Here is a 19,788-nt window from a genome sequence, read left to right on the forward strand (position 1 = left end):
TCCTTATGATATTCTTGATTTTGTGTTAGGTGAAATTTTTTATTTTGTGCCTCACACAACTGACACACACCTTGGGTCTATTTTGTTGTGAGACAAAATAAAGCCTCACACAACTAGTGTGCACACAGTAAAGTTTTTTGTGCTTGATATTTTACCGTATAAAAGATGCTTTGAGATTCCCGTTTTCCATTCTCTTTTCTGTTTGTTGGAAAGTTATATGTCCTGACTCCTGTATTTCCTTATAGGATTATAGTTTAGGAGGCTGGACTTATTTTAAATGTCTTTTAAGCTAAAATAGCTTTTCAGTCATAAGTTAAGAATTCTAGCTTTTGGCTTGTTTTTGTCATTTTAGCTTAAAAACAAGTGTTTAAAAGCATTTTTTTACTTTATCCAAATACTACAAATTAACTTAAAAGTTATTTTGACTCCAAACGGGCTATAGGTCCATAGTCCAAACTTAATCTTTTCTGACTTAACAACTCATTTTCACAAAAGAATCTCTTACTCTGAGCTTTCTCACCAATAAAACGAAATTAGAAATATGAATTAGCAGTACTAATTTATTACTACTAGTCAGCTGCTATCTTATATCTTCAAAGGCGTACAAAGTTCGATCATTACTCGTATCTTTAAAAAATTGCAGTTGAAAACAAAATTCTTTTAGATAGTTTCAACTTTCACGGACCAGAAAAAGGAGTTACTCCCATTAGAAGTTTGGACCCATTTTGGAACATAATAACGTAGTTTAAAAAATGTCTTTTCAATTCAGTTATTTGGGTTATCCCCTTCTATCCAAAAGGGAAAGCTCGTTGTGAGCCATTTCTATACTCTCCAATGGCGGTCTCATCCATAGCCAATCTCTTCTCCTTCTTCACTCCCTCAAAACCACCCACGCCCAAAACTACTCTCCTCCAATTCTGCACCGATTCCCTCTCTTCTTCTTCTTCTTCTTCTTCTTCTTCTTCTTCAAGCCCCAACCAGGAGGGTAATTTATTACTACCTCTTATCTCAACCAACGACCATAATAACCACACCCCTTTACCATTATCATCATCGTCTTCAAATTCTGATATTACTTCTGTAGTTTGTCCCTCACTTGCCTACGCAAACACCCTTTTCTTCAGATCGGCTTACAATGTTCAGGTAATTGTGGATGATAATGCGCACGAAGAGAAGCTTATTGGACGGTTTCGAAGGGAGGTGATGAGAGCTGTATTATTCCCGCCAATATTGCTGTATTTGTAAATAATAATATAAGTTATCGTAATAAAACAGTAATTAATTCGAGCCCACTGAATTCACAGTGTTTCCTTAAGGAATTTAATCCCCTCCTAGTACCCAAGGTTATGGATTATTTCCTCCCAGGATAGAACGAATCACACACTGGTGTAGCGGTAATTCAAACCCAGTGTTTCAGCGAACACAAAGTTCGATAGCAAATCACACTTACAGTTGCTTTGTTTGAAGTTAAAACAATGCAGAACAAAGGAGTAGAAACTCAGAAAATCGTATGGAAATGCTGAGAGGAAGGAGTGCAATGTATAACCAAAGTTGAGCGTTTTCAGTTTTTGTGTTGTGTGTCTTTCTTCAACAGCTGCTGCACATATTTATAGCAGTCAACTTTGAAGATGAACGACCCTCCACCCTCCATTGTGGAGCATGCACTAACTTGTTTGTGGAGCAAGCACTTGGCCATGGTGGGAAGAGCATTAGGCGGCTGCTATTGCAAGTGGTGGTCAATACACGGATTGGAACATATCCGTTATAAATGCGGATAATCTTACGTTAATATTTACTATTAACAAATAAATTTGGTCCAAAAAATTAATCAATCAATCGATCATTTGACCAAATCCGAATCCGAATCCGAATCCGAATCCAAATTCAAATCCAAATCCAAATCCAAATCATCCGAATCCGAAGCCGAGCGAGCGACGACGACGACGGTGCGAGGCTTGCTTTCTTCTTAACTCTTTAAGAGCTACAAGAAGAGCAATTATATATATACCCACCAAAAATCTTTTCCTCTTCCAATATGGGACAATGTCTCATTGTAAAGAGGGGAAAACTTAAAATTTTACTCAAAAATTTTATTTTCCCTCCATTTCCCATTCACCCTCATTTTAAGACTATTTCATCTTAAATAACAAAAACCTCAACAATCCCCCACATGAATGGGGAATGGCTATATCACGGAAGTATGTATGGAAAAACTGTGTGATTTGCAAGCAAGGATTAATCGCATCTAGATAAGTAGGTTTCCCTTTAAACTTTCCGTAGTGAACTTATGTCGGATATACTCGGTCAATCGGTAGATTTGATATCTTTGAACCGTCGAACTTTGGTGTATACCTAGACAACCATAAGTCACACAACCGACCCTTAACCGTCTTTGGCTCTCATTGTTGTGTTCGTTTCAGCCATGAACACCGCCTGGTTTCATAAGTGCGTAGAGAACTGGCCTTACAAAGTTCTCCTTGAAGCGGCTAACACTTCACACTTACATATGTGATTCCTAAACGTGTCATCCTGTAGATACACTATTTAATATACCCTGTATCAAATTTAGAAATCATTGAAAAGCCTTAATGCTTTATCCTTGGTACTAAACATTGTCTCATCATGAGAACGGACTAAAATTTTATTTGACAATGTTGAACCGTCATTAATGACTTTGTTTGATCTCCTTGAACCTAGATCTTGGGATCTCCAGTCTTCTAGGTAGAGTTACCGCCACAATGACTTGTTCTCGGCCATAGCCCCATTCCCCTTGATGATTTCTCAACTACCTCTCTAGTTAGGCCTTTTGTAAGTGGATCCGACACATTATCACTTGACTTTACATAGGCAATCGTGATAATTCCTCTAGAGAGTAATTGCCTAACGGTTTTATGTCTTCGTCATATATGATGAGATTTACCGTTATACATAACGCTCCCAGCCCTTCCAATTGCCGCTTGACTATCACAATGTATGCATATTGGTGCCAACGGTTTGGGCCAAAATGGAATGTCTTCCAAGAAATTCCGTAGCCATTCAGCTTCTTCACCGGCTTTATCTAAGGCTATGAATTCAGCCTCCATTGTAGAGCGGGCAATATATGTTTGTTTGGACGACTTCCAAGATACCGCTCCTCCACCAATAGTGAATACATATCCACTCGTGGACTTAGAATCAGTTGAACCGGTGATCCAATATGCATCACAGTATCCCTCAATCACCGCAGGGAATTTACTGTAGTGCAAGTCAAAGTTCTGGGTATGTTCTAAATATCCAAAAACTCATTTCATTGCCATCCAATGAGATTGGCCTGGATTGCTCGTATATCGACTCAGTTTACTTATAACACAAGCTATATCTGGTCGTGTACAATTCATGATATACATTAAGCATCCCAACACACGAGCATAATTCAATTGTGATATGCTTTGGCCTTTATTCTTTGCTAATGCAAGATTCACGTCAATTGGAGTCTTTGCAACTTTAAAGCCCAAGTGCTTGAATTTTTCAAGTACTGTCTTAATATAATGAGATTGTGATAATGCCAGACCTTGAGGAGTCTTATGGATCTTAATTCCCAGAATTAAATCAGCAACTCCCAAGTCTTTCATATCAAACTTGCTATTGAGCATACGCTTAGTAACATTTATGTTGGCAATGTCATTACTCATTATCAGCATATCATCCACATATAGGCAAACAATGACTATGTGATTTGGAACATTTTTAATGTATACACATTTATCACATTCATTTATCTTAAAACCATTTGACAACATTGTTTGGTCAAATTTCGCATGCCATTGTTTGGGTGCTTGTTTTAGTCCGTAAAGAGACTTAACAAGTCTACATACCTTCTTTTCTTTACCTGGAACCACAAACCCTTCAGGTTGTTCCATGTAAATTTCTTCCTCCAACTCTCAATTTAAGAAGGCCGTCTTAACATCCATTTGATAAATTTCAAGACCATACACTGCAGCTAATGCTACTAACATCCGTATGGACGTAATTCTTGTAACTGGAGAGTATGTATCAAAGTAGTCTAGACTTTCTCGTTGTCTATACCCTTTGACTACGAGTCTTGCCTTGAATTTATCAATAGTGCCATCATCTTTGATTTTTCTCTTAAAAATCCATTTAGAACCCAAAGGTTTATTTCCAGGAGGAAGATCAACCAATTCCCATGTATGGTTGTTCAATATGGATTCTATTTCACTATTGACTGCCTCTTTCCAAAACAATGATTCCGAAGAAGTCATAACTTCTTTAAATGTTTGAGGCTCATTCTCCAATAAGAAAGTCACAAAATCTGGTCCAAATGAAGTAGAAGTTCTTTGACGTTTACTACGTCTTGGATCCTCCTGATTACATGTACTTTCTTTTGTTTCTTCCCGAGGTCATTTAGATCCTTCACCAAACGACTCACATTCCTTTTTATACGGATATATATTTTTAAAGAACTCAGCATTATCTGATTCTATAACCGTATTATTATGAATGTCGGGATTTTCTGATTTATGAACCAGAAATCGATATGCTTTACTATTTGTCGCATATCCTATGAAAATACAATCAACGGTTTTCGGTCCTATCTTTACCCTTTTGGGTTTAGGAACTTGCACTTTTGCCAAACACCCCCACACTTTAAAATAATTCAAGTTGGGCTTCCTTCCTTTCCATTTTTCATATGGAATGGATTGTGTTTCGCTATGGGGCACTCGATTTAATATTCGATTAGCCGTAAGAATGACTTTCCCCCACAAGTTCTGTGGCAAACCAGAACTTATCAACAACGCGTTCATCATCTCCTTTAATGTGCAATTCTTTCTTTCCGTAATCCCATTAGATTGGGGCGTGTAAGGGGCTGTTGTTTGATGAATAATTCCATATTCTAAACATATTTCTTCAAAAGGAGATTCATATTCACCACCCCTATCACTTCTTATCATTTTTACTTTCTTGTTAAGTTACGTTTCAACTTCATTTTTGTATTGCCTGAATGCGTCTATTGCTTCATCTTTACTATTCAGTAAGTAAACATAGCAATATCGAGTACCATCGTCAATAAAATTTATGAAATACTTCTTTCCACCGCGATATGGTATTGACTTCATGTCACAAATATTTGTGTGAATTAAGTCTAAAGGATTTGAATTCCTTTCAACTGACTTATAAGGATGTTTAACATACTTAGATTCCACACATGTTTGACATTTTGATTTTTCGCATTCAAACTTAGGCAGTACTTCCAAGTTAATCATTTTCCGCAAGGTTTTATAATTGACATGACCCAAACGTACATGCCATAAATCATTTGACTCAAGTAAGTAAGAAGAAGCTGAAATATTATTATTGTTTTCCACAACCATTACATTTAGATTGAAAAAACCCTCGGTGAGGTAACTTTTTCCTACAAATATTTCATTCTTACTTATAACAACCTTGTTGGACACAAAAACGCACTTAAAACCGTGCTTAACAAGAAGTCCAGTAGAGACTAAATTCTTTCTCATTTCGGGAACATGAAGGACATTGTTCAAAGTCATGACCTTGCCAGAAGTCATTTTCAGAAATATCTTCCCATATCCTTCAACTTTTGCTGTTGAAGCATTTCCCATATAAACTGTCTCTCCGGGTCTAGCAGGAGCATAAGTAGCAAAAGCTTCTCTAACTGCACAAACATGGTGAGTGGCTCCAGAATCAAACCACCACAGTTTAGGATTTCCCACAAAGTTATATTAAGAAAGCATGGCACACAAGTTATCAACATCATCATGCTTTACTACCATGTTTGCTTGACCCCTTTTCTTGTCTTTCTTCGGAGCACGACACTCCGTAGATTTGTGTCCGATTTTTCCACAGTTGTAGCAGTTTTTACTGAACTGCTTCTTGCTTGGGTTGTATTTCGGACCAGAAGCCTTATTCCTCTTTTTGTTATCTTCAACAATATTTGCTCCCATTATTGTTGAATTTCCACGGCCTCTCCTTTCAGCAGCTTTATTGTCCTCTTCGATTCTCAACCGAACAATGAGATCTTCAAGGGACATTTCCTTTCGTTTGTGTTTCAAATAATTTTTGAAGTCCTTCCACAACGGAGACAACTTCTCAATCATTGTTGCTACTTGGAATGCTTCATTGATGACAAGACCTTCAGCAAGTAGATCATGAATAATCACTTGCAATTCCTGAACTTGGGTAATAACAGACTTGCTATCTACCATTTTGTAGTCCAAAAATTTTGCGGCAACGAATTTCTTCATCCCGGCATCTTCAGTTTTATATTTCTTTTTAAGCGCATTCCATAATTCTTTTGACGTCTCCACGCCACTGTATACATTATACATATTATCATCCAGTCCGCTAAGAATATAATTCTTGCATAAAAAATCAGAATGCTTCCACGCTTCAATCACGATAAAGCGTTCATTCTCTGGAGTTTTATCTGGCAGATCAGGAACAAACTTCTGTAGACATAACGTAGTTAAGTAGAAGAACATCTTCTGCTGCCAGCACTTGAAATCAATCCCGGAAAATTTTCCGGGTTTTTCTGCCGGTGCCAACGCCGGTGTTCGGCTTGTCGATGCGTTGGTAGTCACCATCGGAATAGCTTGGTTTTCGCTTTCAGTCGTCATTTTTTCTGTAAAAGAATGACACAAACAAACGTTTAATAAACGTTTTCAAACTGGAGTAAAAATCACGTAGATTTTAATCTCCAACAAAATGCCACGAAGGCTTTACTCTCCAAAACGGGAGTACACAAAATCACAAAGGTTTTAGTTTGCAGAATAATAAGAATAACACAAATACAGAAATAAATATTTAAATTCCTTAAGATTGTTAGTCCCGCCAATATTGCTGTATTTGTAAATAATAATATAAGTTATCGTAATGAAACAGTAATTAATTCGAGCCCACTGAATTCACAGTATTTCCTTAAGGAATTTAATCCCCTCCTAGTACCCAAGGTTATGGATTATTTCCTCCCAGGATAGAACGAATCACACACTGGTGTAGCGGTACTTCAAACCCCAGTGTTTCAGCGAACATAAAGTTCGGTAGCAAATTACACTTACATTTGCTTTGTTTGAAGTTAAAACAATGCAGAACAAAGGAGTAGAAACTCAAAAAATCGTATGGAAATGCTGAGAGGAAGGAGTACAATGTATAGCCAAAGTTGAGCGTTTTCAGTTTTTGTGTTGTGTGTCTTTCTTCAACAGCTGCTGCACATATTTATAGCAGTCAGCTTTGAAGATGAACGACCCTCCACCCTCCATTGTGGAGCATGCACTAGCTTGTTTGTGGAGCAAGCACTTGGCCATGGTGGGAAGAGCATTAGGCGGCTGCTATTGCAGGTGGTGGTCAATACACGGATTGGAACATATCCGTTACAAATGCGGATAATTAAATTTGGTCCAAATAATCAATCAATCAATCAATCAATCGATCATTTGACCAAATCCAAATCCAAATCCGAAGCCGAGCCGAGCGAGCGACGACGACGGCGCGAGGCTTGCTTTCTTCTTAACTCTTTAAGATCTACAAGAAGAGCAATTATATATATACCCACCAAAAATCTTTTCCTCTTCCAATATGGGACAATGTCTCATTGTCAAGAGGGGGAAACTTAAAATTTTACTCAAAATTTTTATTTTCCCTCAAATTCCCATTCATCCTCATTTTAAGACTATTTCATCTTAAATAACAAAAACCTCAACAAGCTGGAGTTATCCAGGAATGTAAGCGAAGGAGATTTTTTGAGAACGCACAAGACCCGTGAGGCTGCTAAGCGTAATCGTCAAAGGTGATTATGATTATCTCTTCTCCTTTTTTTTTTACTCTGTGTTTTTGGCTTTTCTGTTTTGTTTTTGTTTGTTTTGTTTTTACTTTCCTTCGAATCTTGTTAGTAGAGTAGTGTAGCTTTGCTAGAAGGATTCAAGTTATATACATTGATAGCAGGTTAATTACTATTTTAAACCGATCATCAATGCTTATGAAGAGAACTTATACAAGCAGAGGAAATTGAACTTGTTTGGGCTCCTGTGTATTATTTGAATGCATAGATAGATGCAATTTTAACTCTGTCTAAGCCTGATTGGTAAAGTATAGTCAGTCCACGTCTGGATAAAGGATGATGATTACGTAGGTTGATGGCCATTGCAATAATCTAACTATGATGAATCTTCTGATACTGAAATAGAGCAAAATGGATACAAAGGATTTATACAGCTTCAGTTAATTTGACAATGATGATTGATTGATTGATTGACTGTAGATAGGTCAAATTCTAGTTAAGTTGCATTGCACTCGATCTAACTATCATGTCATTAGCTTGAATGAGGTAGCTAAATATGCCCCGCAAGTGATTTTGAAAGATTCAAAGTTGAAATCTTTGCCACTGTTAAGACAACATTTACACTATGCGCTCTATGTTTTTTGCGCCTCTGACATTAGAGTTTAGTTCTACTAGCATGTGTTTCTTGCCAAAGATTATGCTCATTTAATCTTGAAAGGAAAAAGCTATGTAGATTGTGGATCATTTATGCACTGTAGCGTTTGCTTGATTTGCGATGTATGAGATCCAAAAGGTTACTAATATGTGAGCTTTGTTAAGTTGCTCTTTCGATTGCATTATCTGCTAGTTCAAATCTTATGAACCTACTTACCTAACGATTCGAAACAGATGTTTTGAATGCACTAATTTTATGTGCATATTTATCAACCTCACATCACGTCCTTTACTGGAACAGACGTGGGCCACCACCATCAAGAAATTTTGGACAGGATAAGCAAGAGACATCCAAGAACAAGAGGAATGACGGTGATGGAGATAATTGGGAACTTCCTGATGGAGGTATCCCCAATTAACTGCAATTTTCAGCTCTTTTTTCTTTTTGGATCTTGGTAGGTTGTGGTTTATTTTCAATCATGTAGAGGCTTTCTACTCATGTTATATCCGGTGGGGATTGTTTCCTTACTGTATTCTACCAATTTTTTTTTTGTTGCAATTTACTAATGGAAACATATGATGTCTGATTCTAAAATGTTTTCAGATGCTCACACTAAATTATGGGTCGCCGGAGATGGGGTGGATTGCAGCAGCAAGGGTTTCATTGAAGAAGAAGGGGTTAGGGCTTCGAGGTCTGTAGCTGTCAAATCAGTAGATAGGCCACAAGGACAGCACATGCCTTTAGCCTTTAATTCAAAATTGTCATATGCCAATGAGGTGGGGCCCTATATTAGGTTTAATAATCCAGCCAAATGGGCCAGTATTATTAAGGATGTTGGGCCTAAAATAATTATTATTAAGAAACCAAACAAAGGGGCATGCATTATTAATGAAGTTGGGCCTTCAAACACAAAGAAAACAGATAAGGCTTATAACAACACATGCCCAAAAAGAAGAAATAAGATATTACAGATCTGGAAGGCTAGAACCCAAGACCCATGCCTTCTTAAAACACACTCTTCACCTCCACCACATAATCTTGATCCCCTTTCCATAGAACTCCATGCTCTGGAAATTAAGCGTATGATGTCTGATTTAGAAGGGAGTGTTTGCCTGAGCCTCTGCGATGCTGATAATGAAGGAAAATTGCCCCAGGATATAGAACTTCCTTCTATTCCTCCACGGATCAGGGAATTAGCACCAGTGTTTGGCTCAGAATCTGATTACTCTTCTCAATCTCACAGTGATACTCTATCCCTTCCTTGGTACAGTGATAACTCTTCTAATCAACAAATTGTTCATACTCCTTTTGTTATATCCACTTCAAAATGGACAAAGCTGGTTATGGTGAAGGCATGCAAAGCATTTGGGGTTAATGCAACTGGTTTTGAACACGAATTATTGAATATGATTCTAAGAATGGACCAGAGAAGACAATCTAAATTGCACCAAAGGGAGTCAGAAGGGGGTTGTTCAAAGACAAAAAAGAAGAAAGGATGTGACAGAATTGAAAAAATTAGTTTCGAATTTAAGCCAGGGTAAAGGGGAAGGTAGGGTAAGGGGCAGGATTCACAAAGCTCATTTGGGATGAAAGTAAAAATCCTTAGTTGGAACGTTAGAGGGTTGAATGAGAGTAAGAAGAGGGGGATCATCAAATCTTTGTTGATGAAGTGGAAGGCAGATATAGTATGTTTGCAGGAGACAAAAATTGAAGAGTGGTCACAACAATTAGTAGGTTCTTTATGGGGAAATAGATGGGCTAGCTGGGCAGATTTGCAAGCAAATGGCACAAGAGGTGGGGTTATCATTTTGTGGGACAGGAGGTTGTGGAAAAGCATTAACATTCAGCAAGGTATATACTCGGTTTCTGTCATTCTAGAAAGTCTCCAAGAACAATTCAGGTGGTGTTACACTGGGGTATATGGGCGACATTCAAATGCAGCAAGAAAGGATCTTTGGCATGAATTGGCAGCAATAAAGGGTATTTGGGATGAGCATTGGGTGATAGGGGGAGATTTTAATGTATGCAGATATGAGCATGAAAAATTCAACTGTCTTAGAAGGTCCAGAGCAATGAAATCTTTCTTTGATATTATATTGGAATTGGAACTGTTGGACTTACCCCTACACGGAGCTCAATATACATGGTCTAGAGGTGAAGAACAACTTCAGGCTTCTAGAATTGATAGGTTCTTAATCTCATCTGAGTGGAATGACAGCTTCAATGTAATAAAGCAGGTGGCTTTACCCAGAGTAGAGTCTGATCATAAGCCATTAATGCTTGAATGTGGGGATTGGGACTCCAATTCGTCTTATTTTAAATTTGAGAATATGTGGTTGCTAGCAGAGGGATTCATGGACTCAATTAAAGAATGGTGGTCCAGTTATCAGGTAGTGGGCAGTCCAGACTTCATCTTGACTCAAAAACTGAGAAACCTGAAGAAAGATATCTCATGCTGGAACAAGGAGGTATTTGGAAAATTAGAAACTCAAAAAAGTAAGGCACTTAATGAACTAACTATACTGGAACAATCATCTGAAGGCAGAGTTCAAACACAAGTTGAGAAAGCTCAAATGATCAACCTGCAATCACAAATTCAGCAGTTAGCAAAGATTGAAGAGGTTTCATAGAGACAAAAATTAAGATGCTTATGGCTTAAGGATGGAGATAGAAATACAAAATACTTCCAAAAGATGGCTAATGCTCATAGGAGAAACAATTGCATTGATAGGCTACAGATGGGGGAAGTCATCATTAAAGATAAGGAGGAAATCAAAAGTGAAATCCTGAACTTCTACCAGCAGTTGTACACAGAGAATGAACCTTGGAGGCGACATCTAGATTTGACAATCTAGCTAGGATTTCAGAAGCTGAGAGAAACTGGTTGGAAAGGGAGTTTGAGAAACAGGAGATTCTTTCAACTATTAGAAAATGTGCTCGGAATAAGGCTCCAGGACCTGATGGTTTTACTATGGAATTCTTTCAACATGCTTGGGAGATTATCAAAAAGGAAGTTATTGATGCAATGAATCATTTTCACCACAACTGTCACATGATTAAATCTATTAATGCCTCTTTTATTGCTCTGATTCCTAAAAAGAAAGGCGCAACCGAGCTCAAGGATTATAGACCAATCAGTCTTATAAGCAGTGTTTATAAGATTGCTTCTAAACTTTTGGCTGAAAGGCTTAAAACAGTCATTGGAAAATTGGTATCGGGGAGTCAGAATGCTTTTGTAAAAGGGAGACAAATCACAGATGCTACTCTCATTGCAAATGAGGCACTAGATTGGAGACTTAAGAGTGGAGAGCCAGGGTTGTTATTTAAACTGGACATTGAGAAAGCTTTTGACAAAGTGAGCTGGTCATACTTGGTCACAATTCTGAGGCACATGAGCTTTGGGGAAAGATGGATAAGATGGATCAAGTTCAGCATCACTACTGTTAAGTATTCGATCTTAGTGAACAGGGGTCCAGTGGGTTTCTTTTCTCCACAAAGAGGTATCCGACAGGGCGATCCTATCTCACAGTTCCTCTTTATCTTGGCCATGGAAGGGCTTAGTAAAATGGTGCAGAAAGCCAGTCAGTTACAGTGGATATAAGCTTTTAAAATTGGGAGGAATGTTGGGACTCAAACTGCTGTATCTCATCTACTTTATGCAAATGATACACTGATTTTTTGTGGAGCTGAGAGGTCTCAAGTGATCCAACTAAACCTAACTTTGTTCATTTTTGAAGCTATTTCAGGTTTGCACATGAACATGTCGAAGAGTACCATTTATCCTGTTAATGAAGTCCCAAATCTGGCTGAGTTGGCTGGTATTATGGGATGTAAAATTGGTTCATTTCCATCTATTTATCTTGGTTTACCTTTGGGAGTAAAATTTAGATCCACTAAAATTTGGAACGGGATTATAGAAAAGTTTGAGAAGAAACTTGCATCATGGAAAATGCAATATCTTTCATTTGGGGACAGATTAACACTTATCAACAGTGTATTGGACAACATACCTACTTACTACATGTCTCTATTTCCCATCCCAACAAAGGTTTTGAAGCAACTTGATAAACTAAGAAGAAACTTTCTCTGGGAGGGCAATAATGAACGACATAAATTTCACTTGATCAAGTGGAAAAAGGTTACACAACCAAAAACTCAAGGGGGATTGGGAATCAAAGATCTAGCAACACACAATAAAAGCATGATGATGAAGTGGTTTTGGAGATACAATATAGAGGATTCTGGGTTCTGAAAAGTTGTCATCAAAGCCAAACATGGAGAGCTGAATCACTGGTGTTCAAAAGTCTCAAATGCCCCATACGGTGTGGGATTATGGAAAGGCATCAGCAAATTATAGAGTACTTTTGCTCAGAACATCCACTTTGAAGCTGGGAATGGTACATACATCAGATTCTGGAAGGATAAATGGCTTGGAAACTCAACCCTCCAAGCTGCATTCCCTAACTTGTTCACCATAGCCCAAGATCCTAATGCGGTTATTGCTGCATATAGGGAAGGGGTCAATTGGAACTTGAAGTTCAGAAGGGACATGCATGATTGGGAAATAAACGAGTTGCTAGACCTTTATGCAAGACTACAACAAAGCAATGTTAACTCCCAAGTAGTGGATAGACTTAAATGGGGGAATCATGGTGGAGGCATCTACACAGTCAAGGTGGGATATCAACAGATGTGTTCTAGTAATCCCATGATAGATAACTGGCCCTGAAAACTTATTTGGAGAACCAAGCTGCCACCAAAGGTTATCTGTTACACCTGGACAACATTATATGAGGCATGCCTCACACAAAATAACCTGATGAAAAGGAACTTCCAGTTACCTAACATATGCTACATGTGTCAAAAGAAAGCTGAAAGTACCTGCCACTTGCTCCTACACTGTGAGGTGGCCTCAGACATATGGTACATGTTTTTTTGCCATTTTGGTCTCAAATGTGTCATCCCTTACACAGTCAAGGACGCTTATAAGAGCTGGAGTTTATGGAGAGTTGATGAAGCCATCATGAAAATCTGGTCAATGGTCCCTGCTTGTATTTTCTTGTGCATTTGGACAGAGAGAAACAAGAGATGTTTTGATGGAAACTCAACTTCTATAGGTTCTTTAAAGGCTATGTGTATTGCAAATTTGTACTGTTGGTCTAGACTCTACCCTATCAATAATATCGATCAACTTTTGGATTTCATTAGTTCCTTAGCTCTGGCTTAGCCAATTAAGTATAGAAGCCGGAATATTTTTTGTAAGCTCAAATGCCAAATCATGTACTTCTTGCATCTTCTGGATGCCATCTATTGAAATCACTTACTTTATCAAAAAAAAAAAGCAGCAGGTTTAATTGGTGAAAAAGTTTTTTGATGTTCACTTCAAAGTGCAAGGATAGTGGCATGGTAGCTATTGGTCATTTGCCCCTAGGCTTTTGTTCACCTGGCAAAGGTAATACATCGGGCAATATGCTATATGCTATATGCAATTGACGCACATTACAAGTTAAAATTTGTTACACAAGTCTGGTACTTAAGTGGAGAATGGTAGAGAGGTGACCCATTGTCTACGGAGTTTTTAAGTTGAAAACAACCATTTCTGGTTTATAAAATTTTTAGCGATGGGTCTGTGCAGTTCAAGTAAGAAGGTAACTTTTAGACTGTACAAATTATTATGTGCCAAAAACACTGCACGTACAATCCTGAAATTGAATTGGAGAACAAATTGGATTAAGGTATTGTGACGATTTATCTTTGGTCATGAATGCCTGTTGATGGTATATACCGAATATATGAACCAGGTATTGCAGAAAATAATTTCTGATAGTCATAAGATTATGAAGCTGGAAAACCTGAAAAATGAAATTATTGTCAGATTAGCACTCAGCTTATAGAACGAACTTTTTAGACTTTGTTGGTGATTTCAGATCTTGTGGTGGATGTTTGCTCTCTACTCTTTCTATTTTTACTTTTCTTTTCTTTTGGGTTGGGGGAGGCTGTGTGGCTTATCTGTGTTTTTGGTTATATGGTATTTTATTACTCCATCCGTTCATTTTTAATTGTCAAGTATTCTAAAAATAAATTTTTATTTTTACTTGTCACTTTTTGCATATCAAGAAAAAAATAATTTATTTTTCCTGTTTTGCCCTTAGCATTAATAACTCATTCCAAATCATATTTCAAATCCATTAAGACTATACACTAATTAATATGGGTATCATGGTAAATTATGCACTTTATTTATTATTTCTTAAGAGTGTGCAAAGTTAATGGTGGACAAGTAAAGATGAACGGAGGGAGTTTTAGGATAAAAATTTGGACGGTCGAATACATTAAAGATATGATTGCTTGATCACGTCTGTTAACAACTCCCTTTGCTGGTGTAAGGCAAAGTATTGGTTTTGGAAAAAAAAAGGTGTATCTTAAAACTACATATAAATAGGTTTTCTAATGTTTGACATGTTTCATGCCCCAGGAATCAACATCTTATCTTATTTAAAACTGAATAGAAGCAGGAATACTAATGTTTAACAGGTTACATGCCCCCAGGATCCTTGGAGATTAGCTGACTAAAACATCATTTTACATCAATAAATGACACTTTTTTTGTGTGTATTAATAGTACAAACTTCGGTAGCATAGTGGTAATATCCTATGAAACTTGGAACATTATTCGCGGGGACCAAACGAGCGATGGGGGAGACTGAGAGGATGGTTTGTTGAAAATTCACCCGAGAAACAATCTCAATCAATCATTTTCTTGTGAATACGTGTAGATCGAGGAAAATATAATTCTATTGCTTCTTTCGATTTAACTTATATAAAATGGCTATAATATCTGAGTATTTATATGTATTCATCTAACATGTATAAGTAAACTGATATATTTAAGACGAATCTAGTTTACTCGCCTTTATTTACCCAATAGGTTTGCAGATTGAGTTTCTCTTTTGGGATGTTTATTAAACTCCCTCGTCCATCCGTTCAAAATACACACATGTCATGCCATTGACCGACAGTTGGTGAGCTTGCTGATGTAAAGCCACCAGTAATTACACTTCAGGGAATTGAGAAAGTGGGACGAATCATAGAGGTTTTAAAGAACACCACACACAATGGATTTCCTGTTGTAGATGGAGCAATACCCGAATTGCATGAACTTGTCTTAAGAACTCACCTTCGTTTGGTGCTAAAAAAGAAGTGGTTCTTGAATGAGAAGAGTAGGAGAAGAGAGGATTGGGAAGTAGAGGAGAAATTCACTTGGATTGACTTAGCAGAAAAGTGGGGCAAAATTGCAGATGTTGCAGTTACAAAGGATGAAATGGAGATGTATGTTGATTTGCATCCCTTGATCAACACAACTCCTTATACCGCGGTGGAAAGTATGTCAGTAGCAAAGGTAATGGTGGTTTTCAGGCAAGTGGCGCTACACATGATCATTGTACCCAAATACCAAGCAGCAGGGGTGAGTATATAAGAACTTTACAACACCACCAACAACAACTACTACAACAACAACGCCTCAGTCCCAAACAAGTTGGTATTAATAGAGCTTTGTTAAGTTTATTTTGCAACAGAAGTAGTATAACTAATTTGTGTCGTGCTTCTGTAGGTATTTCCGGTGGTTGGAATCTTGACCAGACAAGACTTAAGGGCCTGCAACATTTTGAATGTCTTTCCCCATCTAGCAAAGTCTAAGCGCTGCAAAAAGGGGCACTGATCTTTCAATCTTTCCTACTTTTCTTGCAATACTTTGGAAGAGAGACAGCAGAAGTAAATGACAGGAATCCTACAGCCCACTTCACCATCAATTCCACTTCCTCTAGCAGGTAAGAGACATATCAAAGAAATTTTTTTTGCAGCATAAATTATGTAAATAAGTCGACAGAAATGATTTATAAAAACTATTCATTGTCATTAATTTATATAAAATTCAGTTACAGTTGACACAAATTCAAAATTCAAACTTTAGGTTATGAGACTACAGCATATTCTCATTCATCTAATTTGAACATGATAGAACTAAATTGTTAGCTCATACAAACAATACATTTACAACAATTCAGGGTAACCAACACAGGAAAATGATTTCATTAAGAAAAGCATTAATAGGTACGGCAAAAATAATGTGAAACAACAAAAGAAACAAATGGCTGTCATTATTTGATCTCCTTACAAAATTTGAAGTAACAGAATCACAATACATCACATGAACAACTTATAGACAAAATTAACATAGTGCTCCACTCCCTATAAATACAAGCTACTCCGCCTCATCAAGTGCAAAACATAGAACCAAATAAAGCAAAGTTTGACTTAGAACTGGAAGACTAGAGCCATTTGTATAGTCAATATTACTGCTATGAAAGTGAAGAACACAGTAGAAAAACGACGGGAATTAGGCGCTGCAGAAGAGGAGCTAGGGGTGGAAGAAGTAGCAGCCTGATTAGAAGGTGCATTTCCAGTAACAGTTGTGATCTTAAGCTTCATTCCTTGGTCACAGTGACCAGCTGTTCCACAAGCAAAATATCGAGTCCCTGGTTTGTTTAGTTTAACAACATCGTTACCCGCACTCATTGAGTTCACTGAACTGCTTGTATCACAACTCTTGTATGCACTTTCACCCTCAACTTCGACAACGCTGTGAAGGCCTGGATTATACCTAAATACTGCAAAATATATTGAAAAATTGAAACTTGAGCATATTGATGATTGGACGTTATGATATCTGGCTAAATATATCTAAACTTCAATTAATTGAAACATGTATGTCTGATCACTCTGCTCGTGAATCTTCACAAATTTTGTAAATTCTTAACCATGTACCATTTAATTACCCACGTGTACATTAAATTTGCATTTTTACTCCATATTTGAGGGTAATATAGTCCTATATGTAGTATAGATGTAACATACTTTCTACATAAAGGATAAAAGATGGACATTTTAATTAAAGGTTGACTGTACTTAGACAAAGATCAAAATCAAAATTTTATCAATAATTGAGAGACCGAAAGTGCTATTATCCCTAATTTTGGTATATATGAACAAGAAAAAAGCAATGAACGAACCTAGTGTATCTCCAATTTTGAATGTCTCACCAGACGCCCAGGAGTTGAAATCAGTGGATTCATCCCATCCTTGGCTCCCCCCAACAACATGTTGTGCCGCCATTGCTTTATTCTGGATTATTACTGTAACAATAGCAAAAATCAACAAAGATTTTCGTAGAGCCTCCATGTTGCTAAAAAAGTGATTTTGTCCTCGCTTGCAAAGCTTATTATAGGTACTAGTACTAGTTTATTTCTAAAAAAGATGAACCTGATGTATATAAATGCTTAGCAAATAAGGAGAAGTTACAATGGAATAAATACAGTTTTTAAAAGCTGTACGTACTGACATGATTGCCATTTTATTGATTTGGTACCAATCAATCTTGAATCTCAAGAATGTTTATAATTTCAAACTTTTGTGACAAGTGATCTTATGGTTGGAGCACTGCATGTAATGATAACAATCGTTTATTCTTTATCTGCTTGATCATGTTCACACAATTTGGTGTCTGATTGTCCAAAAATAGGAGAATGGGCTTATGAACAAACTTAGTTAGTTGAGTGTGATAGGGGACGCTAAGCAAATAATTCTGGTTGGTACACTGATATTTCGGAAACTTGGGTTCTAATCTAAGTAACCAGTCTACTTTTTTAATGTCAGTTAGGTGCTATTGATTTCCTATTATTGATGAAATAGATCTCTAGAAACCAAAGAAATATTCCGTAATTAGTTGGTGTCATCATCACACGCGAAATGAAGCTTATTTTCAGTAGAATTTTGGCAAACAGATTACTTTTGGATTTAGTAACTAATAGTCGAAAGACTTGTATATTTGTAGGCCAACACATGACTCTTTTGAAATCATAATACAACATTTTGCCCGTTTAATCTTAGCTTTCCTCAAGTGTAAAGTCAAAATCATTAGCGAAAATATATATGCATGCGGTCGAAATAGATTTCGGCCCTCATACGATTGATCGAGGTCAAAACATAATGGATCGAAATCAAAACATAATGGATCGAAGTAAGGCTCCGTGATGGGTTCCGAAAATAGAACAAACAAGCTTCGAGCCCGAGGGATCGATCAACGTCGAGCTCGATATCATTATCAAGCTCGAATCCAAATCGAACTATGATGCAAAGAAAAGTTATCGAACTTGTGATTCAGAGACCGACCCACATTGACCCCGAATCAATTCAAGAATCTGAGTCAGAATCAAGCTCAAGTCGAGATCGAGAGCTCGAGTCAAGACCAAAAACTCGAGCCAATATCGAGCTCATAGACAAGAGCCGTTGCAATCCCACTAGAGGAGAGGATCTTGGCAGGAATTGTGGAAAAACTGATTTATCATGGGTCTCTCACTATGTATTTTTAATTGTATCTAAAGTAAGATCTCCCTACTATAAAGGGTATGATTATCATTTCTGTAAGGCCTAAGTTTTTGCTTATATTATAATTCAAGCATCATATTCCCCTACAGTGAAGAATTATTTTTTCAAGCTTCATAAATTGATTCAACTTATTTAGTCCTAGCAATTATCTTCCTTGCAACCTTGTCTACTTTGCATTCTTATCAATCCATACTTGATTTTTCTATTCATCCTTACGGTTTGTATTAAGCTATACCACATATCCTTAGAACTACGTACAAATTCAATGCTATCCGTTTTTCGGGTAAACAGTTTGGCGCCCACCGTGGGGCTAAGGATAACGGTGGTTATTTGATACGAATATGCAAAAACACACCATTTTGCGCTTGTTTCCGAAAGCATTTCAGATTAGCAACAACTGACTACCAATCAAATGGCCTTACCTATCGACAACGAAACCGGTCTTCAAGATGAGAACAACAACTTGACACCCAGTACCGGAAGACCACTTGTCAACGCCGTTGAAGCTCGAATCGAAGTGCCGATAGATATCAATTCGCATATGGCCATTGAGGCGAACCTACATCCTGAACCTGAGAATAGCATTCATGGTGGCACTCGGTCTGCAACTCGAGATACCCATAACGTCGAGGAAAACGGCGTCATCCTGCGCATGATTTTTGAAATGTTGCAAGCTCAACAAGTAGCAATAGCTCAGTTACAGAGCCAAACCTAACTACCAAGCAGACCGGAGCCCAGTCCACTTCGAGAAATCAGCCACAGAACGGAGCCGGCCATAGTGAGGTCAAATGAGCAAGAATCGGGGACTACTTCCGAAATTGCTAAAATGCTCGAGGAGCTCACAAAGGAGTCGAAACCAACGATAAAAAAATAGAAACGTATAACTCCAGGGTCG

The 19,788-nt window shown here is 37.5% G+C and overlaps 2 protein-coding genes across 4 annotated transcripts; one reads left to right on the top strand and one right to left on the bottom strand.

Moving 5' to 3' along the window:
• The first annotated feature begins 10,111 nt into the window (after positions 1 to 10,111).
• Positions 10,112 to 11,077, top strand: LOC142171963 (uncharacterized). Its single transcript, XM_075235694.1, has one exon. The coding sequence runs from the start codon at positions 10,112 to 10,114 to the stop codon at positions 11,075 to 11,077; it is 966 nt and encodes a 321-aa protein (XP_075091795.1).
• A 5,499-nt stretch (positions 11,078 to 16,576) lies between these two features.
• Positions 16,577 to 17,992, bottom strand: LOC107772426 (basic blue protein-like). 3 transcript variants are annotated; one of them, XM_075234587.1, is made up of 3 exons: positions 17,848 to 17,992; positions 17,519 to 17,641; positions 16,577 to 17,116 (listed from the first exon to the last, which is right to left on the bottom strand). In XM_075234587.1, exons 2-3 carry the CDS (start codon positions 17,619 to 17,621, stop codon positions 16,764 to 16,766), a joined length of 456 nt encoding a protein of 151 aa, XP_075090688.1. In that variant the 5' UTR covers positions 17,622 to 17,641; positions 17,848 to 17,992; the 3' UTR covers positions 16,577 to 16,763. The 3 variants fall into 3 exon arrangements, with proteins under 3 accessions (XP_075090688.1, XP_075090689.1, XP_016447424.1); XM_075234588.1 differs by having other exon boundaries at positions 17,844 to 17,983; XM_016591938.2 differs by lacking the exon at positions 17,848 to 17,992 and having other exon boundaries at positions 17,519 to 17,805.
• Positions 17,993 to 19,788: the final 1,796 nt, after the last annotated feature.

Source organism: Nicotiana tabacum, chromosome 17, assembly GCF_000715075.1.
Source record: "Nicotiana tabacum cultivar K326 chromosome 17, ASM71507v2, whole genome shotgun sequence".
Taxonomy (NCBI): domain Eukaryota; kingdom Viridiplantae; phylum Streptophyta; class Magnoliopsida; order Solanales; family Solanaceae; genus Nicotiana; species Nicotiana tabacum.

Coding starts and splice junctions, on each gene's coding strand:
- LOC142171963 (XM_075235694.1), top strand. CDS start 10,112: ATGAAGTGGAAGGCAGATATAGTATGTTTGCAGGAGACAAAAATTGAA.
- LOC107772426 (XM_016591938.2), bottom strand. CDS start 17,687: ATGGAGGCTCTACGAAAATCTTTGTTGATTTTTGCTATTGTTACAGTA. Junction 17,117..17,518: donor CAAAATTGGAGATACACTAG/GTTCGTTCATTG, acceptor TATATTTTGCAG/TATTTAGGTATAATCCAGGC.